This window comes from Plecotus auritus (genome assembly GCF_963455305.1).
Source record: "Plecotus auritus genome assembly, chromosome: 7".
NCBI classification, from domain to species: domain Eukaryota; kingdom Metazoa; phylum Chordata; class Mammalia; order Chiroptera; family Vespertilionidae; genus Plecotus; species Plecotus auritus.
This window is the reverse complement of record NC_137774.1, coordinates 174,014,119-174,040,483: the sequence shown is the minus strand read 5'-3', so window position 1 is coordinate 174,040,483 and position 26,365 is coordinate 174,014,119. Positions and strand designations below refer to the sequence as shown.

The window sequence follows — 26,365 nt, the reverse complement described above, 5'->3', positions numbered from 1 at the left end:
AAACAGCCGCAGTTGAGAATCCCTGATTGATATGCAGGAGGACAAGCCAGTGCAGGAAAAAGGGGACCTGTGTAACGCTTTCAACAATAAAGTTTAAAAAAGAAGGTTTGCTGGCTGAAGTGCCACCTGCCGCATTTCGTGCCAGTGCTGTTTTCATGGACGCCAGACCCATGCACCTGCCTCCCACCTCACCTCTGCCCCTCACCGCTTACACCACCACAATCACGTTATCTCAACCAGCTCTCCGTCACACACTGTGGGCTCAAAGGGCATTGCTATAAAGCAGGGGTCCTCAAACTTTTTAAACAGGGGCCAGTTCACTGTCCCTCAGACCATTGGAGGGCTGGACTATAGTTTAAAAAACAACAACTATGAACCAATTCCTATGCGCACTGCGGGCCCGGGACGCGTCGGCTGCTAAGCAGGACAGGCAGCGGCCCCCGGCGGGCCGGATCCATGTCCTCGGTGGGCTGCATGTGGCCCGCGGGCCGTAGTTTGAGGACGCCTGCCAGAAACCCAGGCTTGGGAAGCTGGCTTGCCCCAGGAGTAAGACTAGGATCTTCTGCTTCTAAACCGCCGGATAATATTGCTACAGCAGCTTCTCAGCCGCGAGGGGCCATGGGAGTCACGGGACACGCTGTGACAGGCAGGTTCTGACTCAGGAGGTCTGGGAGGGGCTGGAGAGGAGGCAGTTCTAACGGGCTGCCAGGGGTGCAGGTGCTGTGGGTCCTCAGACCACGGACCACACGTGGAGTGAGAAAGATGCTACGACATGATGCTTCTCACTCCTTGACCTGATGGTGGTGAATAAATCAATCACCGTTTGACACACGCATAGTCCATTCCTCAGAAGATGTTTTAATTTGTTTATAACTCTTACATAGCCCAGGGTTCGCACGGGGTCACCTTGAAAACTTCACAAACGGTCCCCCTATAATTTCTTGTATTCTACGTGCCTGGTGCTTTCCTGCGGTTGCTTTGTCTTGCATCCCCTCTTCCCTGCCCATCCTCAGAAGACGGGCTGTTTCTGGGCATGTGAAACCAGCTCTGGGCTGATAAAGACAAGGGGTGGGCCTTCCACCTGTGACATTTTGGGAAGTGTCTTTTGATGAGTTATAAATAAAAACCAGCCTTACATTAATTTCTCTCGCTGCATTGTCACCCTCCATATAATTTCATGTTTCACTCCGTGCGACTTCTTGTGTTAGGACACATACTGTATATAACAGATAAATTCACTATAGAATCATAGCAAAGGCAGAGCAGAAAACAGCCTAGGTCCGTGGTCGGCAAACTGTGGCTCGCGAGCCACATGCGGCTCTTTGGCCCCTTGAGTGTGGCTCTTCCACAAAATACCACAGCCTGGGCGAGTCTATGTTGAAGAAGTGGCGTTAGAAGAAGTTTAAGTTTAAAAAATGTGGCTCTCAAAAGAAATTTCCATCGTTGTCCTGTTGATATTTGGCTCTGTGGACGAATGAGTTTGCCGACCACTGGCCTAGGTCATCATTGTTTCCAGTGGGCTCATGGAGCTCATCTCTCCTCCTCCTTCAAGCTGTTTGGGATTTGGTTTGTATCTCTCAAGTTCCTAGCACTTTCTCCCCTGAACTACCAGGGGTGGGCAAACTTTTTGACTCGAGGGCCACCATGGGTTCTTAAACTGGACCGGAGGGCCGGAACAAAAGCATGGATGGAGTGTTTGTGTGAACTAATATAAATTCAAAGTAAAGGAGTGGAGGGGAGAGCAAGAGAACCCTCCGCTCTTTCAGCTCCGCGGGCCGGATAGAACAGCCGAACGGGCCGGATCTGGCCCGCGGGCCGTAGTTTGCCCACGGCTGGACTACACTATGTGTCTGTAACAGAGACAATGACAGCAGAAGTGCACTGAGCCCTGACCACCAGCGACCCCGTGTTCACACCATGCGCTTTGCAATGGGACTTGGCAGCTCCTCCCGGCCGGCGGTGGAATATGGTTCCCCAGCGCTTGAATCGGGACTGTTCTGTGACTTTGGCCGATAAAATGCAGTGGGTGATGTTGTGCCAGTTCTCCAGGGGCCTTGCTGGTTTCAGTCCTCTCTCTTGGACCCCGTCTCTGCCATGGGAATAAGGCTCGTCTGCTGTAGGATGAGAGATGATGTGGAACAGAGCAGGGTGACCCGGCCAAGTCCATCCCAGCGTGGCCTGCTTCGGCCAACTCTCCAGCAGATGGATGACCAGGCACACTGAGCTCAGCTCAGCTCGGCCCAGACAGCAGAGCCTCCCAGCTGACCCACAGACTGGTGAACAAAAATCAGTGTTTACTGAGGGGTCGTGGTTGTTTGCTATTTAGCGTTACTATGGCAACGGGCAGTTCCGGGTTAAACATTCTGTTTCCTAAGCTGCTGAAACAGAGTAGGCCCCACGCCTGGTCATGAAGGGAGCTCCCGCCAAACGTGTCGCTTTGGAAGACTGCACTCTGGGCCGGTTCCCTTTCCCAGCCAAGCTCCCTGGAAGCAGTAGCGCTCAATGGCTCCCGCGAGGTTGATAAATTTTTGGTGAACTACAGTGCATTCCATAAGGCAGTTTATTTCTGTCAAAGTCAAATGCTTACGTTTGAGATGGAATGAATTCTGTGTATCTTGATTAGAATATAATCAAGATGTGTCAGTTCACCTCTGGGCTCAAACAGTTATAAGGTTGAATGTGTACTTTTATTTATTTGGAGACGGTAATTTCTCATAGAATCGATGAACATTTACCAATGGTCACATATTAAGTATCTTCAGGACAAAAGCATTAGAACACATTTAAATTTAGTAATTCCACAACTGCTTTGGGATTCGGGGGTCGGGTTAAAAGATGAGAGGACGGGAAAGAAACTAATTTCTGGGCCACCCTAATGCTACTTTTCAATGACACTTTTGTATTAACTTGGGGTATGAGAAGGGCTTGTCCTTTCTTATCCGCAGCCCTACTATGGGGACCCTTCTCTCCGAGGACTGTGATCGTTTACCGAAGGGTCTTGCCTTCGGACTGCAACTTGGCATCTCCCTCCATCTCAGTATGAACGCCGCTCTCCTCAAAGTCACCAGTGACCTGCTAAATGCAAAATCCACTAGGTCCACTGTCAGTCCTTACGTTCCCAGACATCCATGTGCCATTTCTCTTGGCTTATGTCTTAAATAGTAGACTATTCCTCACTAGCCTTCCACATGGGATCTCTTTGTTAGCCAGGTCCCATACCTGGCCTACCCTTCCTTGCATCCCACAGGTTAATGGGTGACCTCCTTCCCTCTCGAGGTCCTAACTTTTACCTACTGGTCTTCACTACTAAGTCTCATCTCCGATGTTCACCTCTCCCAACAGCCTCAGACTCATAAACATCTGCTGGTTATCACCCGGATATCCCAGGGTACCACCAATTTAACTTGATCTATAACTACACTCATCTCATTTCCTTGTCTCTGCTAACACTCACTCCTCCTCTATAACGTGCGGTATCTCCATTTATAGGAGCATGATCCAAGAGACACCCAAGATTTATTCCAATGGAATAGTCAGGGCAGAGTCCTCTCCGCCTCTCTCCTTCCAAACCCCACATCAATTATTCACAAAGCCCTGTGGATGTTAAGTTCCAAAGGTATTTTGAATTTATCTTCCCCTCATCACCTTGAGCATTCTTGTCCTAGGAGTCACACCTCATCTAGGCCACTGCAGTAACCTCCCAACAAGTCAGATCCCTCATCCTCACTGCTTCCAGAATAAGCTTCCTAAAACACACTGTGGGCCATGCCATCTGGTGGCACAGGCTGCGAGGTAGTCATTAGAAACGTTCTTCTCTTCTTCCTGGGCACACGGTTAGATTACATTTCTCAGCTGCCTTGCAGTTTGGAGTGGTCGTGTGACCGAGTTCTAGACAACAGAGTGTGAGCAGAAGGAATTGGTGCCCCTTCCAGGCCTGGCTTATAACCGCCTACAGGGATGCCTCTATGCTCTCTTTTCCCTTTCTGAGACTAGGAGGGTGACCCCCGTCAAATTTGCTGAGAGGAGGATGGCAGAGCCATTGGCAGCGTGCATTCCCAAATGACAGCATGGGTCAGAGCATCATTCTCTGCAGCCACCATTGCAGACCTGGGATGTGACCTTGCATTATTATGTGAGAGAGAAATCAACCTCCGTTTTAGCCAACCATAACTTTTAATTCTCTGTTTGTTACAACAGCCTAGCCTTGTACATATATCACACTTTGATTACTCTGACATCAACCCTACAGCTATGCCTTTTATCTCCTACTCTTTCAGATCCTGTTGGACCAGGCTGTATTCTTTCCAAGGCCCACAGGGTCTCTGATTGTAGGTGCTTTCAGACTACATCTCCATGAACTAATTAACAAAATACTACAAATTAACTAGGAGCCTCAGTTTCCGTAATGTGTTCTCTTTGTCTTTGAGTCTGCAGAGGCCATACCCGGTCCAGACTGCTTTGATGGATGTGAGACAACAACCCGTGTATCTGTCCTTGAAGGATGCCCCGTGTTTTCGGAAGGGAAAATACGTTCTGAGGGTGCTATGGTGCTGCTTTCAAGTACATCCTTGCAAGGACATCACTCACAAAACCTAAACAGATCCATTTTATTTCTAGGCTGAACCCGCTGGATCTGTGAGCTCAAAAGTAACCATAGAGCCCTCAATGTTTCTTTAAAATACTTTCTGGTGAACTTGGTGATTTTCTCCTCTGTTTACCCAGGGTCACCACTTACTTGGCATGATTTTTATGTCATGTGACTAAAGAAGAAACCACTAGAACAGAAGGCAGAGAGAGTGGCGATGTTTTCTGATTTGCAAAGTGATGGGTCAGAGGCAGTGAAGGCTGTCTGCTTGGGTTCAAATCCCTGCTCCACCACTCAGGGGAGGGTGATACAGGCCAGCTACTCAACATGTCTCAGCTCCAGCTTCCTCATCTCTAACTTGGGAAAATATGACCAATCTCCTTGCGCTGTGGTGAGGATTAAATGAGGGAATTCGTGTTGATTAGCACAAAATCATGCTACTTCAGCATGGGACAGACATGCTTTAGAAATGCTCACTGTCAATATCCTCCTCACTAGAGCCCATTAGAACTTTGCTAATGGAAAGAAATGAGTAAAATGTCAGGAATCTCCATACTCTGAGCATGAAAATCTCTTTTCCTCCAGGACCTGTATTTTTCACATGCAAATGGAGCTGGTAAGATGTCGCTCCACAGACAGGAAATGCGACAGTTACTTAAGAAATCAAACACAAATCAACGTGCAAAGAGTTCAAATGCAAACAGAAAATTTTGAAAGTTTGAATTTACCTGTTTATTACCAATATAGGCAATTCTATGACCCAAGATAATGATTATTTCATACCAGAACATTTATACAGCTAAGTTGTCAATTGGTGCTGAAATTCACTAGAGACAGTAGAGTAGAATAGAAAAAGTTAGAAGATTCATCATCCAAAGGACACGTGTGTCCTTAAACAAGTCAGTGAACCACAGACTATCTTAGTTTCTCTATTATTGCTATCAATCAGACCCTACACGCTCCTCAGGGCTGTCAAAAGGAAAAAATAAAAGATTACATATGAAAGTGGTTTGGAAATTAACATGCTTTATAAATTAAAGGTCTGTTTTTTTATATTAGCTATTATTACTTCACTTCCTTTTAGCTACAAACACAAGCCATGAAATGTCATAAAAATGCTGAATAGTTTGAACATGCGATTATTTTGCCACAAAGTCCTCCTTTGAGCTGTCAAATTACTTTTAACAGGTACATATACTGTGCATTTGAAATTAAAACGGGTGAGAAATAACTTTGACACCACCAAGGATTGAATCGGTTCTAGAAATGGAAAAACAAATGTCACGCCAAATTCCTGCAGCCTGACAATGGGGACCAGCAATTTTTCATCCTCTGTTTTTTCTCCCTCCATATTCTAATTCTTTTAACAAGCTAGCATGATCTTTTGGAACCTAAGCAAACACACCCACAAGAAAGAAAATAATTGGTACAGTGAGCTATAGCATTCTTTAAAGAATGGGTGCTAGAATTCCATTCTAATGGTTCTTCCTTGATGGGTTTAGAGTAGGGTCTCAACGTCAGCTTTCTGAACGAAGCGTGCCCTTTCGGTTGGCCTTCCTCACAGGATGATCACAGCTCACAGCTGGAGGGACCCTGGAGATGCTACACTGGCTCATTGTCCTGCCAACGAGAAGCAGGCTCAGAGGGATGGCCCAGCTCCCCACCATCACACAGCTGGCTGACCAGACCTCCTGACGTGGCTCCAGATTCTTTTCGCTCTATCTCACCACATCTGTTCTCTTCCCTGGAGATTTTTTTTTTTCACTTTTGGAATTAGAGAAGTAAAGAGGGGGGTGAGGGCATAAACTTGATTGCTTCATGCTTACTCCACATTAGACTGTATTTCAGACAAGCCCATTGGGAAATTTGCACAAGAATGCATCACCCCTAACTATTTTCCAGAGAGAAATGGGCATGCGGTAAGAAATGGAACTCCTGCCCTAGCCGGTGTGGCTCAGTGGATAGAGCGTCGGCCTGCGGACTGAAGGGTCCCAGGTTCGATTCCGGTCAAGGGCATGTACCTTGGTTGCGGGCACATCCCCAGTAGGGGGTGTGCAGGAGGCAGCTGATCGATGTTTCTCTCTCATCGATGTTTCTAACTCTCTGTCCCTCTCCCTTCCTCTCTGTAAAAAATCAATAAAATATATTTTTAAAAAAAAAGAACTGGAACTCCTACCTCACTCCAGTTTCCGACGACCCAGTGTGCAGGGCTGCGGTCCGGGCGCTGCTTGTAACTGGAGGCATTCAGCAGGAAGCCCTCGGCCATCAGACTGGCTGCGTCGTCCTCGGTGAGGACGGGCCCCGGGCTCTGGGTGGCGTTCATGCTGCTGGGAAGTTGCGGGGGGCTGTGGCTTACTGACGTTTCTGAGGGTGCTGGCGGGTGGCCTCCCCCCAGAGGGAGTGGCGTGGTGGCTGGCTTTCCAGGGACCACCCCCTCAGCTCTGGGTGTCCCAGTTTTGAGAGTAGCAGGTCCCTGGCTGGGCGGCAGTGCTGTCACTGGGCTGACAGGTGGCCACAAGGATGCCCCCCAAAGAGAAGGCGTTGGCGGAGGTGCAAGTGGCAAGTCTGTGCGTCTTTCCACGGAAGCATCCTCCCGGGGGGCCGGGGTCGGGGTCCCCAGGACAGAGCTGCTTTCAGTCCTGTCCTCCGGTGGCTCGCTGCCTGCCCCTGAGCCGCTGGGGCCCTCCGCGTCCGGCTCCTCGCTCAGGGTGCTGGAGGGTGGGGGCACCTGCCGGGCCCCGGGGCTGCTGGGCGATGCCCCGTCAGAAGCGCTCATGGTGGTGGCTGAAAGGCCCCCCTCTGAGGTGGGCCCCGGCTCTGACCTGGAAGCACGCTCCCCCTGTGGCGGGGTGCTCGGCGGCCAGGCCGTGAGCATGGGCCGGGAGGCAGGCCCAGTGGGAATGGCATCGGGGGCGTCCACCTCGGGGTGGATGGAGCTGTTCTGCCACCGGGTCCCACCCGGGCCTCCTTCCCGGGAGGCTGTGGTGGGACGAGGGCTGCTGGCGGCCACGGTGCTGGTGGCCCCGGACGTGGGCGCCGTGGGCGTGGGCAGCGCTCTGGGGCGGGCCGGGGGCGGGCCGGGCAGCCGGGGATGCTCAGAGGCTGGCGGCCTTCTCCCGCTGGGCACGGAGCCTCGGCCGGGGGGCAGGAACCTCCGGCTGGACGGGCACTGCTGGAGGCCGCACAGGGCCCGGCTGTTGGGCTTCCTCGTCACGTCGCAAGGCTCGTCGTGGTTCTTGGCGCAGGTGACACTGCGCGTCCGCACGCCGCCGCCGCAGGACACGGAGCACTGCAGGAGAGGGACAGCGGTCAGGGAGGCACTGGGTGTCACTGCCGGAGAGGGACAGCGGTCAGGGAGGCATTGGTGTCACTGCCAGAGAGGGACAGCGGTCAGGGAGGCACTGGTGTCACTGCCAGAGAGGGACAGCGGTCAGGGAGGCACTGGGTCTCACTGCCAGAGAGGGACAGCGGTCAGGGAGGCACTGGGTGTCACTGCCGGAGAGGGACAGCGGTCAGGGAGGCATTGGTGTCACTGCCAGAGAGGGACAGCGGTCAGGGAGGCATTGGTGTCACTGCCAGAGAGGGACAGCAGTCAGGGGAAGCACTGGGTGTCACTGCCAGAGAGGGATAGCAGTCAGGGAGGCACTGGTCTCACTGTAAGAGGGGTACAGTGGTCAGGGAGGCACTGGGTGTCACTGCCGGAGAGGGACAGCGGTCAGGGAGGCATTGGTGTCACTGCCAGAGAGGGACAGCGGTCAGGGAGGCACTGGTGTCACTGCCAGAGAGGGACAGCGGTCAGGGAGGCACTGGGTCTCACTGCCAGAGAGGGACAGCGGTCAGGGAGGCACTGGGTGTCACTGCCGGAGAGGGACAGCGGTCAGGGAGGCATTGGTGTCACTGCCAGAGAGGGACAGCGGTCAGGGAGGCATTGGTGTCACTGCCAGAGAGGGACAGCAGTCAGGGGAAGCACTGGGTGTCACTGCCAGAGAGGGATAGCAGTCAGGGAGGCACTGGTCTCACTGTAAGAGGGGTACAGTGGTCAGGGAGGCACTGGGTGTCACTGCCAGAGAGGGACAGCGGTCAGGGAGGCATTGGTGTCACTGCCAGAGAGGGACAGCGGTCAGGGAGGCACTGGGTGTCACTGCTTACAACATAAAGAGCCCTCCTTCTTTATCCTTCTAGCCAGAAAGTAAGTTGGGCAAAACCAGGAGAGTCTTGTGGAAACTTGAGATGGGGGTAGAAACTGAGCTTAGAGGAGGAGGGGCTGGCCACAGGGGGCCGACAAGCCCTCCCTGGGAGAAGCCTCTAGCTCTCACCAGGTCTCCGCTCTGACCAGGGACTCAGCTGAGCCCGCCCCTCTCTCCTTGCCTGGGCTGGGAGGTCTGCCTTGACTGAGAAGGGCAGCTCATCAGTTTGCCTTTCCTCCTTCCCACCTTGGGCGGTCCAGGAGGACCATTCTATAGGAGTCCCAAACCTCATGGTTCTTGGGTCTTTTGGCCCAGTCACGTGAGAGCTTTAGACTCATCCTCGGTGACCCGAAAGGCCCAGTGCAGACCAAACGAGCAGGCATTTCTTGCCCATTACCCTACTTGAATGAAGGTCAACCGCAAGCCAAAATCCAGACCGTGAACACTATGTATATATAGCAAGAATCACTATGTCCTCGCTCGTAAAAAAGTAGCTGATCAGAGTTAGAATGTCAAAGCCATTTCATTGTATTCCGGCAAACAGAATATTTGAGAAGTTGAGGGCGAATGTATAGAGCCATTAGCAAGACGGCAGAGGGAAGCAAGGAAGACCCATTCGATGAGTATTTTGATTCCGATTTAACTACAGGCACCTGTGCTGGCAACATCGGCACGAAGGCAGCGGCTCAGCCTTTCTGCTCTGCTCCGTCAAGTGCGAGCTAGAAACTGGATCCCCTGTCTGCTAACAAGGGCCTGTATTTGGAACAACAGACACAAGTACTTGGCACCTCCTGCCAACATGTTGGTCCTTTGCTCCAATTAAGTCACGTCATTTTGCTCCCCATAAACAGGAACACAATAAAAAGAACTCGTCAGCCAAACATGTAATTGCAGTTCTTTTAAAAAGCAGTAAGACTCTGGCAATTAGTAAATTCTACATGACAAAAATTAACGGCTTCGGATGCAGCCAAAACATTTTTGGTAAACAGATTTAATGGGCCAGCCACAGTACCCCATTCAGCCTTATCCCCAAAACAGTGTAATTTACAACACTGGCTCTCCTTGTATCCTCCTGGGAATAGCAGGGGGAATGTTCTGGACTATTGCTGATATGTCCACATGAATCAGTGCTGCTATAGGCAGTACCTGTATTAGTTTGCAGGTACATTTTCTTTACATGTATACCTCTGTCTTTCCTTTTTGTCCTAGCTCTCCATTTGATTGGAAGTTCTTACAGTACAGGGACCATACTTGCCATTTTAAAAAAATTTCAGCTACAGGACCAAGAACGCATTCTGTACAGGATTAGAAGCTAAATAAGCCCAAGCTGTGACTATGAGCTAATGAAATCAAGTTTTGAAAATAAGGTCATCAAAGTGGCTGTATTCGGAGGCGTTTGTGTTCCATTAGTTATCTTCAGGGATGGCAATGTTGCTTATACAAATTTTCAAATTCCTCTTCAGTAAACACTTTCAGAGTAACTTTGTAAGTGATTAAAATTAATCTCATCCTATCTGATAAAAGAGTAATATGCAAATTAACCATCACTCCACTACAGCCTCAAGCCATGCCCACCAGCCAATCAGGAGCAAGTATGCAAATTAACCCAACCAAGATGGCTACCGCCACAGAGAGCAGGAGGGAGGCTTGGGTTTCCCCGGCAATGGAGGAAGCTAAGCTTTCCGCACACACTGGCCAGCCCAGGCCTCCTCTTAAGGCTACAAAGTTTCAATTATAGAAGATAAATAAATCCCAACAGAAATGGCTGCCACCACGGAGCGAGCAGGAGGCTTGGCTCCACTCCAGGCTACAAAGTTTCAATTGTAGACGATAAATAAATCCCAGATACCAAGGCCTCTGCTTGGGTCACTGGGGGGCGTGGCCGGCCTGCAAAACACCACAGGCCCCTCACCCAGGCCACCCCATGCCCCAAGGGAACCCCCACCCTGATCTGGGACACTCTTTAGGGCAAACCAGCTGTCCCCCACCCATGCACCAGGCCTCTATCCTATATAATAAAAGAATAATATGCAGATTGACCATCACTCCAACACACAAGATGGCTGCCCCCATGTGGTCAAAGATCCTGTCCCCATGTGGACACAAGATGGTCGCCACAAGATGGCCAGCAGGGGAGGGCAGTTGGGAGGGACCAGGCCTGCAAGAGAGGGCAGTTGGGGGCGATCAAGCCTGCAGGGGAGGGCAGTTAGGGGTGACCAGGCCGGCAGAGGAGGGAAGTTGGGAGTGACCAGGCCTACAGGGAAGGGCAGATGGGGGGGGGGACCCAGGTCTGCAGGGGAGAGCAGTTGGTGGAGGGGGGGGGACCAGGCCTGCAGGGGAGGGCAGTTAGGGGTGACCAGGCCTGCAGGGGAGGGCAGTTAGGGGCAAACAGGCTGGCAGGGGAGCAGTTAGGCATCAATCAGGCTGGCAGGGGAGTGGTTAGGGGGTGATCAGGCTGGCAGGCAGAAGCGGTTAGGGGCAATCAGGAAGGCAGGCAGACGAGCAGTTGGGAGCCAGCAGTCCTGGATTGTGAGAGGGATGTCCAACTGCCCGTTTAGGCCCGATCCCACCAGGATTAGGCCTAAACAGACAGTCAGACATCCCTCAAGAGGTCCCAGATTGGAGAGGGTGCAGGCTGGGCTGAGGGACAGCCTCTCCCCTCACCCCCCCCCCCCCCCGTGCACGAATTTCATGCACTGGGCCTCTAGTTTACTTATAATAAAATATAATGTTTTAAACAAAAAGGTTTTATCTGAATTGGTCATATTACTCCCTTACCCATCAAACTTAGTTCTAATTGATTTTCTAATTGATTCTCCTGAACACAATGTGTTCCATTTCTCCGAAGGTGAGTTCTGAGAAGAGTTCCTCAGACATTCTGGCCAATGGGAGCATTCCTGTGGAAAGCATGTGGCTTCCAAGGAAGCGTATGGAAGGCAGCATCCATGGATAAACTCTGCCCTGCTGGTTTTTAAAAAGCATTTGTTTTTTGTCACTCCTTTGGTCGGTGACTGAAAGGTGCGTAAGGAAGCAGAGTGGAGCCCCAGAGACTCCAGGACCCTGGGAGATAAAGGGTTCTATTTCCATCACAGACCCTGTGCACATGAGCCTGGATGTTACCAGGTGCCATGGTGACTCAAGGAAAACGGAAGCTGGAAGTTTTCATGACCGAGCCCACTAATTTCTAGTTACACACAGAGAATGAAGTCAGATTAACTTCGGGAACACGCACCACTTATTTGAATGCATGTGGCTAATAACAGTGGCCATCCTAAACCTGGGCAGGTCTGGCCTTGCCACGTGCTGGAAAGATGGATGTTTGAGAGGCATCTTCGAGGGTCAGGTGCACCGCCTGTCATCCCACCATCAGAGCAACACTCCTCAGTTTCACTTTACGGGAGTAGCTCCAGGGACACATAAGCACGGTCAGTGTCTCACACACTGGCTCTCGGGTGGGTGGGAGCCCTGAATTGCTCCCAGTGGTTTAACAACAGGCCGACAAATCCCTGAGGATTTATCACTGAGCTGCGTGAGCCTGAGAAGCAGGACCCAGCTCTTCCCCCGCAGGTGTCTGACCACTGGACAAGGGAGAGGAAGATCCTGTGAGAACAGAAAACAAGCAAATGGAATACTGGGCAGTGGGGAATGCAGGAGACGGGGGAGAGGTGCGACGCTGGCCACGGCACCGTTTTCTCTAGGGTCACTTGGATTGACGAGGAATGGGAGGGGCTGATGAGGATGAGGCCTAAATAATGCCAGTTTCCCTTGGAACCCCTGGGCTCACCTCACTCCAGTTGCCTACGGTCCAGTCCGATGGACACAAGATGTCCCTGTTGCAGGACACGAGGGCCTTCGGCTTCAGCAGGTGCAGGCAGTCTTTAGCCGGCAGAGCCTGCTCATCAGAGCCCATGGTCTGGATACACAGCACTGTTCGCGTCTTCTCTCCGTGGGGCCCACATGTCGCCGAACATGCTTCCCACTCCCCTGCCCACCACCTGCAGACACACATGGACATGTGAGAGAAGATCACCAAAGCCCCCGTTATATTATTCTTAAAACAAGCAAGTTAACCTAATTCCTTTTCTTTAATCCCTTTGGAATCTGCATGCATGACTTACGTTTAAGCAGGGGTGGGCAAACTTTTTGACTCGAGGGCCACAATGGGTTCTTAAACTGGACCGGAGGGCCGGAACAAAAGCATGGATGGAGTGTTTGTGTGAACTAATATAAATTCAAAGTAAAGGAGCGGAGGGGAGAGCAAGAGAACCCTCCGCTCTTTCGGCTCCGCGGGCCGGATAGAACAGCCGAACGGGCCGGATCCAGCCCGCGGGCCGTAGTTTGCCCATGGCTGGTTTAGAGTCAGATTTTTCTGCTTTATATCATTTTCATTGTGTTTTCATTGTGTGAGAAATACTGTAAATTTGGGTAGATTTGGGGGTTCTGGCTTTAGCACGAGAACTTGTCTATTCTGAGGTCCTGGGCAGCAGCATTATGTGGTTGTACTGCTCAGCAGACGGATCTGGGTTCAAATCCAGACTCTGCCCCTTGTAGGTAATCGCGTGGTTTCCAAGCTTTGGAGCTTCTGTGACCTGGTGGAGGGATCTGCTCTGCCCTTCTTCCCCAGCTTTTACATCATGCCTGCCTTAAGTCGCCTCTATTAGTTTCTATAACAGATCACCACAAACTTGGCAGTTTGAAACAACAGAAATCCAGTTTTTTATGGTTCTGGAGGACAGACAGCCAAAGGCAGTGTTACTGGGATGAAATGGAAGTGTAGGCAGGTGGCACTCTCTCCAGATGCTCTGGGGAAGGTCTGCTCCCAGCCTCTTTCAGTCTGGGGTGGCGGCCAGCATTCCTTGGCTTGTAGTCCCTCATGCCAATCTTTAAGGCTAGTGTCTTAGCGTCTTTCAAATCTGCTCCACCTTTGCATTGCCTTCTCGTGTGTGTATGTGTGTGTGTGTGTGTGTGTGTGTGTGTGTGTGTGTGAGTTTTCCCTCTGCCTCTCTCTCGTAAGAACACTTGTGATGACATTTCGGGCCCAAGTGGATAATCCAGGATAATCTCTTCATTTCAAGACTCCTAATCACATCCGCAAAGATCCTTTTTCCAGGTTTGCAGATGCGGGAACAGGGCATGGCTGCCTCTGACCTAGTTTTCAGGCATCGCATTCAGGGCCCATGTCCAGTCCCCAGAGCTCAGACTGTGTTATTAAGAGTTACTCTGTCAAAGAGTTACTCCTCCTCTGTGTCTACAGGGGTTCAGCCGTGGCTCGTTGTCTGCCCACCAGCCTCTGCACTGGTGCCCAATACCCATCTCCTTCTATCTCTGCCTGTATCGTATTATAGGGTTATCTCCGACCAGAAAGTTCTGGAAATCGGAGGGCAGAGGTAGGAAGAAATAAGCACCCTTGTGGAAAGGGAATTCTGGAAAGAGTGAAGCCCAGTTTGTAGCTACCGGCGAATAAGAACATGTCAGATACAGACTGATGTCTGTTATAAAACGGGACATCATCTGATACCCAATCCACAACCTTTGACCCCATCGTTTTGAGGTACACAGCCTTGGCCTTAGCACGGGAGTGTCTGCATCAGATGTTTTGGTTCCCACCACACTAGCACAGTGCTTGCTGTGCTTCAGACCCGGCCCGGAAGAGAGGAGGGTGGGGTCATCTGCTGCTCGCAGACCTGCTGCGGGCTTTGGAGCCTTGGATTCAAACCTCAGCCATCTCCCAGCTGCATGATGTGCGTGAGGCAATGAACTTTCCTTCCTCTGTCAAACTGGCACAACAACAGTTCCTTTCCAAGGAATTGAGAACAATAAGGAGAACATATCAGTCATCTCTAAAACGTTGCCAAGAGTGAAGGAAGCACTTAAAACACCCTACTGTTTACTTCTCTTCCACTCTCACAATTGCTGTTTCAACATGAAGCAATTCTGACACCAGCTGTCTGCAGTTTAGGGCTCAGGCCCACCAGACTGCCCACGCCCTGCCCTTCCGACACCCACGGCAAGTCCATGTTGTCCCCTGTGCTGCTGACCGACTGGCTAGAAATAGAGGGTTCCCGCGGCCTCCTCCTCAGCTCCGGATTAGCCAGAGTGGTTCATAGAGCTCAGGAAACATCTGATTTGCTAGATGACTGGTGCACCATTAAAGGGTGCACTCAGGAACATCCAGAAGAAAGAGGTGTAGGGCAAAGGGCACAGAGCTTCCACACCCTCTTCAGGCGCGCCACTCTCCCAGAACCTCTGTGTGCCTCAGCACCCGAAAGCTCTCCTTATTTATTTATTTATTTATTTATCTATTTATTTATTTATTTGAGGCTTCATTACATCAGCACAACTGATGAAATCATTGGCCATTAGCAATTAACTCAACCTCCAGTCCCTCTCCCCTTCCTCATCCTTTCTTCCTTCCTTCCTCCCTCCCTCCTTACTTCTGTCCTCCTTCCCTCCTTCCCTCTCTCCCTCCCTCCCTCCCTCCCTCCTTCCCTCCTTCCTTCCTTCCTCTTTCCCTCCCTCCCTCCTTCCTTCCTTCCTCTTTCCCTCCCTCCCTCCCCCCTTTCCTCCCTCCCTCCCTCCCTCCCTTCCTTCCTTCCTTCCTTCCTTCCTTCCTTCCTTCCTTCCTTCTTTCCTTCCTTCCCTCCTTCCTCTGTTTCTCTCCCTCTCTCCCTCCCTCCTTTCCTACCTTCCTCTTCTTCTCTTTTTCTTTTTAACACAAACCCCTCATAATAACATCCAAGCTACCTTCTGTGATCCCAATATGATTAGTAGAAATTAATCTATGAAAGTGGTTCCCACCAAGGGTGACGTTGTCCCACAGCAGGCATCTGGAGGCCTTATGGTTGCCATGGGTAGGGCAGGGTGCTGCTCAGATCTAAACAGCTACAGACCGGGAACACTGTTGGGCACCCTACAATGCACAAGACAGCCCCCCACAGCAGAGAACTATGGGCCCCAGGTCTTAACAGGCCGAGGCTGAGAGAGCTGGGTCGTAACCCTCCTCCTCCAGGCAGCCGTAGGTACAGCGGGCACTGGGATCGAAGTGTCCACGTGCTGTCCGGAGGCGGCTGTCCCCCTGGGAAGATGCTCTCGGAAAAGCCACACGCAATAACGGAAGCACTTTCGGGTGACTAGAAGGCATTCTCCTGAAACCTGGTCTCCCTAAAAAATTAACACAGGGCACACCAGCTGAGCGACACACACTGCTCTCTGCTCAGAGGGCCCTCTCTCTCAGCTTGCCACCAGGAGCCGGGGAGGCCGGTGATAGCCCCCCGTATTTCCTCTAACAGAGCCCGGGGAGGCCGGTGATAGCCCCCCGTATTTCCTCTAACAACAGAGCCCGGGGAGGCCGGTGATAGCCCCCCGTATTTCCTCTAACAGAGCCCGGGGAGGCCGGTGATAGCCCCCCGTATTTCCTCTAACAACAGAGCCCTGGGGAGGCCGGTGATAGCCCCCCGTATTTCCTCTAACAGAGCCCTGGGGAGGCCGGTGATAGCCCCCCGTATTTCCTCTAACAACAGAGCCCGGGGGAGGCCGGGGATAGCCCCCCGTATTTCCTCTAACAGAGCCCCGGGGAGGCCGGTGATAGCCCCCCGTATTTCCTCTAACAGAGCCCCGGGAGGCCGGTGATAGCCCCCCGTATTTCCTCTAACAGAGCCCTGGGGAGGCCGGTGATAGCTCCCCGTATTTCCTCTAACAGAGCCCGGGGAGGCCGGTGATAGCCCCCCGTATTTCCTCTAACAGAGCCCGGGGAGGCCGGTGATAGCCCCCCGTATTTCCTCTAACAGAGCCCGGGGAGGCCGGTGATAGCCCCCCGTATTTCCCCTAACAGAGCCCGGGGAGGCCGGTGATAGCCCCCCGTATTTCCTCTAACAGAGCCCGGGCCCTCCTGATCACCGAGCAGTGGTGCAGGCAGACGCCAGCCGCCGCTGTGCTCACCTGGGCGGACAGTCCTGTTCTCGGCACTTCTTCTGTCTCCCATTGGGCTGTGTTTCTGGGTCACAGAACGTGGCCTTCACCATCCCGTGGCCCTTCTTCACGCAGTGGGCCGTCTGGCGGCGGATTCCTGGGGGCGGGCAGGAAGGTTCACACCTGTTCAATGCCGAGCCCACATGCTCAGTGTCAGGCCCCTGGTCATGCCCAGGGCTTATGCGTCTGGCTGAGGGGAAAGCTGTCCAGAAGGCATTTAGTTCTCAAAGCGGCGGCAAGGAACGGGTCCTCTGATTGGCCACACTCACACTGCAGCGGGCAGTGCAGGGAGGGACCGCAGACAGGCAGCTAGACTCACATATAACCTAACACACAGATTAGAATCCAGCTGTGGGGATAAGACTCACACACACACACACCCCAAATAGAAAACGGAGTGAGATTTAAACAAGGAAAGCCGGCCGAAACCGGTTTGGTTCAGTGGATTGAGCGTCGGCCTGCGGACTCAAGGGTCCCGGGTTCGATTCCGGTCAAGGGCATGTACCTTGGTTGCGGGCACATCCCCAGTGGGAGGTGTGCAGGAGGCAGCTGATCGATGTTTCTCTCTCATTGATGTTTCTAGCTCTCTATCCCTCTCCCTTCCCCTCTGTAAAAAATCAATAAAATATATTTTAAAAATAATAAATAAATAAACAAGGAAAGCCGACATCACCGCCAGGCATTCCAACACCATTGCTACGCTATGTGCTTAGGAAAGAAAGAGAGGAGGCAGGAGGCAGGGACCTTCATGTTAGTTGGGGTTCATCAACTGTACGACAGGAGTAAAATGCAAAATCATGTTGTGAAGTCTGAGGGGTTCCGCTTTTCAAGCAGAGGCTCTGACAGCAGGTCACGGTGAAGGCCCACAGGCTGGGCAAGGAGAAGGACCCTGGCCTTGCTAAGTAGGACGTCATTCCCAAGAGGACTGGAGGAGCGGCCAGAATGTCCTGTCTGAGGGGCAGGGATGGTGAGGGAGCGTGCCATCATCCCTCCGAGAGAGAGAACCCTTCATTGTTGGATGTGAAACTTGGGGTGAGGAGACTGAGACCCCAGGGAACGGAGCCACCAGCTTGCATAAGGCAGGCACCTGAAGGCACCGGCTTGGAGCGCGCTCATGGCGCACAGAACTGGAAAGGCCTGAGTACCCCAGGCCTGCAGCCAGGCCTCCCACAGCCATCACCTCACCCTGCCTCACAGGTTCGAGCCCAGCCCCGTGGCCACGCTGGCATCTCACCCTTTGAAAACGTCTGAGGGACTTGCAAATAATAAGAAAACCCTTTAAGCTTGCTCAGTGGTTCAAGCATTGGCCCGAGTAAGAATGCATAAGCATATATACACATAAAATATACACATAAACATACATAATCAACTATGTTGCTGGCATTATTCTTTTGCACAAACTGTTAGATCAGTTCAGACCATTCATTCCAACAGAGAAACTCTGATGCATCCTTATTAATTTTCAGTTACGCACTCGACAGTGTGTGCCTGGCCAGTCCGTCTGTCCCCTCACTGCTGGCCCAGCGGATTGACCCAGGCAATGTCAATACTCAGATGGTCTCGGGTTTGATTCCCGGTCAAGGGCATGCACCTGGGTTGCAGGTTCAATCCCCGAGTCGTAGGGGTGCATGTGGGGGACAACCTATCGATGTGTCTTTCTCACATTGATGTTTCGATGTTTCCCTCCCCCCTTCCCTCCCTCCCACTATCTCTAAAAAAAAAAGCAATGAAAAAATATCCTCGGGTGAGGATTAACAACAACCAAAAATATCCTTTAAAATGACTCAACAGCATTATATTGTTAAACAAAACACTATTTTTATCCTTTCTGAAAACAGACGTAACCTTTCAACCATGCAGGCTTTCTCAACCGATAGACGATGTGTTATTCTTATTTTGTCATAAAAATAAACCACTTTCATCAGCTGGAAGCAACACTGTAAGGGGAACTTTGCTGGCATGAGCGAGTCATTGTTTGGAAAGACAAACTCCCTCAGAGCATCTTAGACCATGAGTGGAGAGGGACGGAGAAGGACTGACGCTGCAAAAGCTGACATGTACCTGCCGCTGTAGCGTAGAAAACAGAAGAAGCTTAGATACTTAGAAGTTTTATATTAAAACATCGGGTAGTTTGGCAAACTCTTGATGTCTGAAAATCAAAGGAAGCGAGCAGGTGACTCGCAAAGAGTTCGGAAACATTCCCAAGGCTTGCTTCTGCGCATGGATGGCAAGGATCGGTGTGCTCAGCGCTCCTGACTCTAGGGGGATAAAGGGGCACAGAACATGAAATAAACCCCTTCAGGATGATAATGACATTGCCTGGGTCAATCCGCGGGGCCAGCAGTGAGGGGACAGACGGACTGGCCAGGCACACACTGTCGAGTGTGTAACTGAAAATTAATAAGGATGCATCGGAGTTTCTCTGTTGGAATGAATGGTCTGAACTGATCTAACAGTTTGTGCAAAAGAATAATGCCAGCAACACAGTTGATTATGTATGTTTATGTGTATATCTTACGTGTATATATGCTTATGCATTCTTATACATAGAGGTGTGAGTGACAGGAATGGCACAAGGGGTGGAAGGTAGCGGGTAGGATGATTTTGTTATTTTAAGGGACTCATGCTACCCATGAAGTGGGGTAGTGTTATTTGAAAGTGGATTTGGATTAGCCGTAAATGTACATTGTAAACTCGAGGGCAATCACTAAAACAAGTAACTTAGCCACTCCAGTTAAGGGTTGTCATTAGTTCATTCACGAAGTACAGACCTCCACTGCGTATCACTTGAAGTTGATTTTATATATTTATGCATGTGATAAACCCTTCATTCCATAGCACATGCTTAAGCCCATCTCAATAAATCCTCCTATTATCTTCATGCAGCCCTACCTTTGATATAAACCCTCTAGCTATTGTTAGAGATCAGTATCTGGACTTGGCTGGTTTTCCCTGACAATGACCGCGGACAAAGTCAGATGAATTGGCACCAAGATCTGTTGAGACAGTGAAAAACGTATCTGACTCTGGTTTTGCAAGGAAGTGAAGTCTGTCTGTTACACATCACTATGTGGTCACACATCGGCATATGGTCACACTACAGGGACGGAGTAGAATATGTGTCCCCATTTATGGTTCTCCTGTTGTGGCAATGTTTTTGGCCAAATCTCAAACTACATGGATAGCTGAGCTTTAGCAGGAATGCTGTCAGATACACCCTGTAAGGATGTCCCAGAAACCCTGCCCATCTGTCCCACACGTGTTTACTTCCAGTGAACACGATCTAGTTTCCCAGGCAGCTTAGGACAGTTCGAACCATCTCTAGGAGGGTTGCATGGTCTTTGGAATTTTTAACGTTTGCTTTTTCCTCCTAGAACACGATGCTCCTTAAACAGAGGGTCAGTGGGAACCTCCAGGGAGAATCCAGCCAAGTGGGGGAGGGCACGCCTGAAGCTCACGGCAGAGCAGGGACGCGTGCTCCCCGTTGTGCAGCCGCCGTTGTGCCTGTAGCCCCGAAAATGCAGAACAGAGGAGTCCACAGAGCACACACTGGAGAAGGTCACGATCAGAAGTGATGACCCACTTTCTAACAATGGCGCCTCCCTACGCGTTTTACAGGAGACGGGAAATATTGGCTAGAATGTGGTACAGCTGACCGAGTTCTGCAGTATTGGAGATGCGATGGGGCAAAAGGTGGCTTTTACATCTTTACAAAAGCAGTCTTGAGTTTTTGCTAAAATGTTTTCTTGTTTAATGGAGAGTCCTGAAGCTTCCTGTTGAGACCAACATCTGGGTCAAGCTGTTTCTACAGCTGTTTCTTCACAGATAAGCCAGTGGTTGGACTTCCACGGCTGATCTTTTGAAGGGCACCTCAGGTGCATTTTCTCAGCAAGCCTTTCGTCATGGGTGGCAGCACTTGTGATTCCATGCCCTTCCAACTTTTCCTGGAGGACAGCTAGTCCTAAATTCCCCCAGGGTCACCCCAAAGTCAGCCTGGGAGTAAGGCAGGAAGGAAAACAAGTGAGGCTGAGAGGACAGAGGAATGGACATGAGCATGGAGAGAGGACCATCGCTGGTCTCCACGGAGGGTCCCCTTGACCTTTGAAAAGTGGGCTATGGAACATAGGCTGGCTTTGCGACATTTTGCTAAATTTATAATACTGTGTTGCCAGTTTTTAACATGGATTTATGATCTAGAGCAAAGATAATAAAAATTGTTAAATCGTCAAACTAAGGAAATAGCATCCGAGTGAATTTATGCTTAAACTAGTGGCCCGGTGCACGAATTTCGTGCACAGTAAAAGGGGATTAATTAGAGGAAATAATTTAATATTGCTATTTGCCCTTTCTCTATAATAGAAGTGTCAGAGATGAAAGAAAATTAGTAAAAGGTATATGAAAACCTTCCTCCTGTCAGAGTCTGGGGCGCACCATGGGACCCAGAGTCAAGAACCCACCCACCCACATGAGCCTCAAAATCGCGTGAGACCCAGACCTGGCCTCCCCCCACCTTCATTGGGATAGATCCAGACCTGGCTAGTCCCACCCTTGTCAAGCCCCGCCGGGCAGGGAATGTAGCCTCAGGTCCCCTGGCCCAGCGCCAGGATGGGGGATGTGGCCTGAGGTCCCCCAGCCCAGACCGGGGTGGGGGGGCTTGCCTTGAGGTCCCCCATCAAGCCCCACCAGGTATGGGCCATGGCCTGGGATCCCCCGTCAAGCCCCACCAGGCGGGGGGGAGGGCAGCCTCAGGTCCCCTGTCAAGCCCCATCGGCAAAGGGGTGCAGCCTCAGGTCCCCCCTGGGCGGGGGGCACGGCCTGAGTTCCCCCGACCCAGCACTGGGGGTGCACCTTGAGGTTCCCTGTCAAGCCCCGCCAGGCAGGGGGACACAGCCTCAGGTCCCCTGGCTCGGTGCTGAGGTGGGGGGTGCGGCCTGAGGTTCCCCGGCCTGGTGCTGGGGTGAGGGGCATGGCCTGAAGTCCCCTGTGAAGCCCCACCTGGTGGGGGGCATGGCCTGAGGTCTCCCAGCCTGGTGCTGGGGCCGGGGGAGCAGCCTGAGGTCCCCTAGCCCAGCACCAGGACGGGAAGCGCACCTTGAGGTCCCCCGTCAAGCCCTGCCAGTTGGGGGGTGCGGCCTGAAGTCCCCCGGCCTGGCACTGGGGCGGCGGGGGGAGCAGCCTGAGGTCCCCTAGCCCAGCACCAGGACGGGAAGTGCACCTTGAGGTTCCCTGTCAAGCCCCACGGGGGCGGGGGAGGGCGTAGCCTCAGGTTCCTCCTGATTGCTCGTTAAGGCTCCTTATGGGAACTTGGCCTCAGCTGTGGGTGCAGCCATCTTTGTGATGGAGTGATGGTTAATTAGCATATTCCCTCTTTATTAGATAGGATAGCCTTCTGCTTCAAAGGCACAATACTAACACGTACAATGTAAATATATAAGAAATATTAAATAATAAAATGTAAAGATATAAAAAGAGAAAGCCAAGAAGACACGATGCTGCAATGTAGGTAAATATCCGCACAGAAGGGTGAGCAGCGGTCAGGGAAGGGTCTGCCAGGCCGTTGGGCAGAAGCCATTAGTGGTGGCCCCGTGCTCAACTCCAGTGACGTCTGAGGACCTGAAGTGCTCACACGAGAAGGGAAGGAAACGAGACTGCCCTCGGCTCAGAGTTTTAAAGCCTTAACTATTGATGAGCTCCAGGCCTAGGAAGGTGATAAAACAAGGATTCAGCTTTTACCCAGGAGCTCAGCCAGCTTTTACCTGCTGGCTCCATGACGATTTCTACCATCTCCTCAATGTCTCTAAGAGACGGCCATGCTGATCGACCTTACCAAGTCCTGTCCTGTAAGGAGGTCTCACAGTGTGGCCAGGAAAAAGATACCAAAACACTAGGAAGAGTGGGTGCACACGGGGAGAAGGGAGGGAAGGGGCAGGAAAGAGAAAAAAGAAAAAGAAACTCAAATCAAGCCTGTAAATTGTAATTCCAAAATTCGTAACAAATCTGATGCTAAGGAAAGCAACAAAATAATTACAATGGGGATTCATTCTGCACAAGCTATAAGGCTGCGCTATGAACTGAATGTTTGTGTCCCCTCAAATGCATGTATGTTTGAGCCTTAACCCCGTGTGATGGCATTTGGAGATGGACCTTCGGGGCGTCATGAAGGTTGGAGTAGGTCCTGAGGTAGGGCACTGTGATGGAATGAATGCCCTTCTACACAGAGAAAGGGACTCAAGCAGCCTTGCTCTCTCTGCCATGTGAGGCCACAGCGAGAAGCTAGTCATTTACCAGCCAGGAAAAGGATTCTCACTAGGAGTGCAATCCCTCAGCACCTTGATCTTGAACTTCGCAGCCTCTAGAACTACCATAAATGAGAAACAAACGCTTGTTGTTTAAGCCACTCAGTCTAGGAGGGTTTGTTAGAGCAGCCCTGAGAGGACTAAGACGGGCAGTCTGACAAACATGTTTACAGTCAGCGTGACATTGCCTTGGGGCATTTTCACCTAGAAATCTCCTGGGCACTTTAATTGGACACATATAACCATAAACCCTTCTTCAGAGCTGTTTCGTGTCACATTTTCCAAGTCTCCGTGAGTGACACCACCATTTAGCCAGTTACCCCAGGGAACACAGTGGTGTTACCCTTCAACCTTCCCTCATGCTCAAACCACTCTCTACTACCAGATTCACTGAATCAACCCCGAAGTCCAGTCCAGTCTACCTTCTAAATATCGCCACATTTATATAATTTTGCCATCTGTGCTACCTTAATTCTTGTTTGAACCACTGTTAGGACTTCCCTGTGCCACTACAAAGATCTCCTATCTCTTTTCCTTGCCTCTAGTACTCAACTCTGGGGAAAGGGAAAGGGAGTGAAATTTGGGAGTACTTTTCAAGTTGCTGGTTTTTAAAAAGCTTGGTTTTTATTGGTTTTAGGAAGAGAGGAGAAGGAGGAAGAGAGAGAGAGAGAAACATGGATGTGAAAGTGAAACATCTATTGCCTGTCCCCTGCATGCCCCCTACTGGGGATCAAGCCTGAAACCCGAGCATGTGCCCTGACCAGGAATCTAACCGGTGACCTTTTGGCACGTGGGATGGCACCCAACCAACTGAGCCACACTGGCCAGAGCTCTTCAAGTGTTTCTGTGCATTTTTTCTTTAAATATGAGGATTGAAACAAACATGACCTAATGGGAAGATCTGATAAAGCTGAGTGGCTGATATATAGGAGTTTGTCATTACAGTTTCTGTCTTGCTGGGACATTTGAAATGTTTTCCAGTGTAAAAGCATAAAACTAAAATAATACAATATTAAAAAAAAAATAAAAGGATTGTATTACCTGATTATAAGCTCTTAACTATGGGAATCAATCTATATATATAAAAGCCTAAGTGACCAGCAGGTTGTTTGACTGGTAGCTATGATGCACACTGACCACCAGAGGGCAGACGCTCAACACAGGAGCAGAAACCACAGGCCTGGAAACATGGAACAGACTGATGAATCTCAGAGGGAAGTGGGGGGGCGGGGTCGGGAAGGGCAGGAAGCGATTAACCGAAGATCTTATACGCATACTAAACGCCTAGTGCATGACCCGTGGGGTCCCTTGGTCTGGCCTGTGCCCTCTCCCTCCGAATCCAGGACCCCTTGGGGGATGTCAGAGAGCCGGTTTCGGCCTGATCCCTACAGGCCAGGCCGAGGGACCCCACCGGTGCACAAATCCGTGGCACTGGGCCTCTAGTTTGGTATAAGTTTCTTAATGTTATTGTAATCTTTCTACTTTGTGAAACTATAGCAATTCCGTGGGCAAAATAACACTAACAAGATCATCCTTTACATGGATGGCCCAAAGATGCTCATCAGAAAATGATGATTACTGAGGAATTGGTTAAGGGAATCTTGCTTTGTCTAGCCAGTGAAATATAATGCATCCCTAAAAATGAGAGCTCTGAAGATTGAACAGCACATGGAAAGGCACCCACGTTATGGTGTTAAGTGAAAACTCACGTGTATAGGTAGGCAAATACATCCATATGCACACCACTATATACATCGATGATTAGAAAAATGAATACTGAAAGGCAATAAAGCAAAGCACCAAAGTGCATGTGTAAGGATGGTGACTTTAATTTTTCAGTAATGTATTTCACTTACTTTTATAACATAGAAAGTTCTCTCTTAAAGGAAATAAAATATATCGCTGAGTAAAGTGTTTTCGGCGGGCTTCCATTTTACAGTTAGCCGTGTGTGTCCTCTGGGAATAGTGTTAGCAGTTCATTCTCTGTGTGTGAGAGATACGAAAGGCGACAGGCTGTCTTTCCTCTCTGCCACATAACAGAGCTCACTGTCCCTCGGAGGCAGTGTGGCTGAAATGGCCTGGTCGTTGCTGTTAAGGGCTAATCATTGCCTGAGTAAGCAGAGGCCATGCTGAAGGACCAGGCTGTATCAAAACATGATGCCTGACTCACACTGCGTAAGGAGGCCTCATGTCTTAGCTAGCTGGGGGTGTATCGCTATGATCACTGCACAAATCGGCCATATCCTTTGTATTCCCCATGCTCTGAAACATGCCTGTGCAATGCAAGGGCTCATTCATGTTGAAACAGAAGGGGGTGGGGGATGGATGTTCTCCTGTTTCAGTGAGGCAGGAAGTCCCAGAACAGACGGAGACATGATCCGAAAGGAGAGAGAGAGGCACGGTCTTTCTCACACGGCACTACTCTTAAAGCCCCCCAGGTGAGCGCAAGGCCCTAAGTCCTGCCCCCGTGGGCCCTGGACAAGTGCACGGGGCCCTACAGTGGGAGAGCCATGCTCTGCAAATGTCCACTCGCTCCTCTGAGTTCCCAGCTTCTCTGTGCCGGGAGATCGTGCCCATAGGACTAAATCCCACAACGAAACGTGAGCAGAAGTGATGCGTGACCATTCCAGGCCAAGGCCCTTGCTAGGAGGCAGTCTGCCTCTTCCGTTTCTCTCTTCCCCTGTGGGGCCCACTGGGAACCACGCATTTCAGATGTCCTAGCTTGGAGATGAAGCAGGGCCGCCCAACCTGCCTCAGACTTGGAAAGGGTTAAAAACAAACCGTTGTGTTGAATTCCTGATATTTTTTTAAATATATTTTATTGATTTTTTTACAGAGAGGAAGGGAGAGGGATAGAGAGTTAGAAACATCGATGAGAGAGAAACATCGATCAGCTGCCTCCTGCACACCCCCTACTGGGGATGTGCCTGCAACCAAGGTACATGCCCTTGACCGGAATTGAACCCGGGACCCTTCAGTCCGCAGGCCGACGCTCTATCCACTGAGCCAAACCAGTTAGGGCCTGATATTTTTTTTATTACTGTAGCAAAACCTACCCCAACCTCATACTTGACAGCAAGGAATCTCTCCAACGCTTGATTTTGTCAGAAAAAAAACTACTCTCCCAGTTGAACTAAAAACTTCATAAATTTGGGTTAGAAATTAGGTTTTTTGGGGGATGTGGCCATGATATATAGCATATCTTTGGGTGTGTTCCTTGACTTTTGTGGTCCCCATGTCCTCAACCAGAGTAGCGGTTGTTTTCAGTCTTTCTGTTTTGCTTTTTAAAAACACATGGAACCCTTTCCTTAATCAAAACCTTTCACAAA

General features: G+C 50.7%; 1 protein-coding gene across 2 annotated transcripts in view; it reads right to left on the bottom strand.

Moving 5' to 3' along the window:
- ADAMTS12 (ADAM metallopeptidase with thrombospondin type 1 motif 12) overlaps positions 1-26,365 on the bottom strand; it is a gene marked incomplete at both ends in the record, with an annotated part of 199,821 nt that overhangs the window by 21,226 nt on the left and 152,230 nt on the right. For both annotated transcript variants that reach the window (XM_080682502.1, XM_080682503.1), the window contains 3 exons: positions 6,762-7,874; positions 12,557-12,767; positions 16,711-16,837. In XM_080682502.1, the coding sequence (XP_080538628.1) occupies positions 6,762-7,874; positions 12,557-12,767; positions 16,711-16,837 (1,451 nt within the window). The remainder of the gene's footprint in view (positions 1-6,761; positions 7,875-12,556; positions 12,768-16,710; positions 16,838-26,365) is intronic.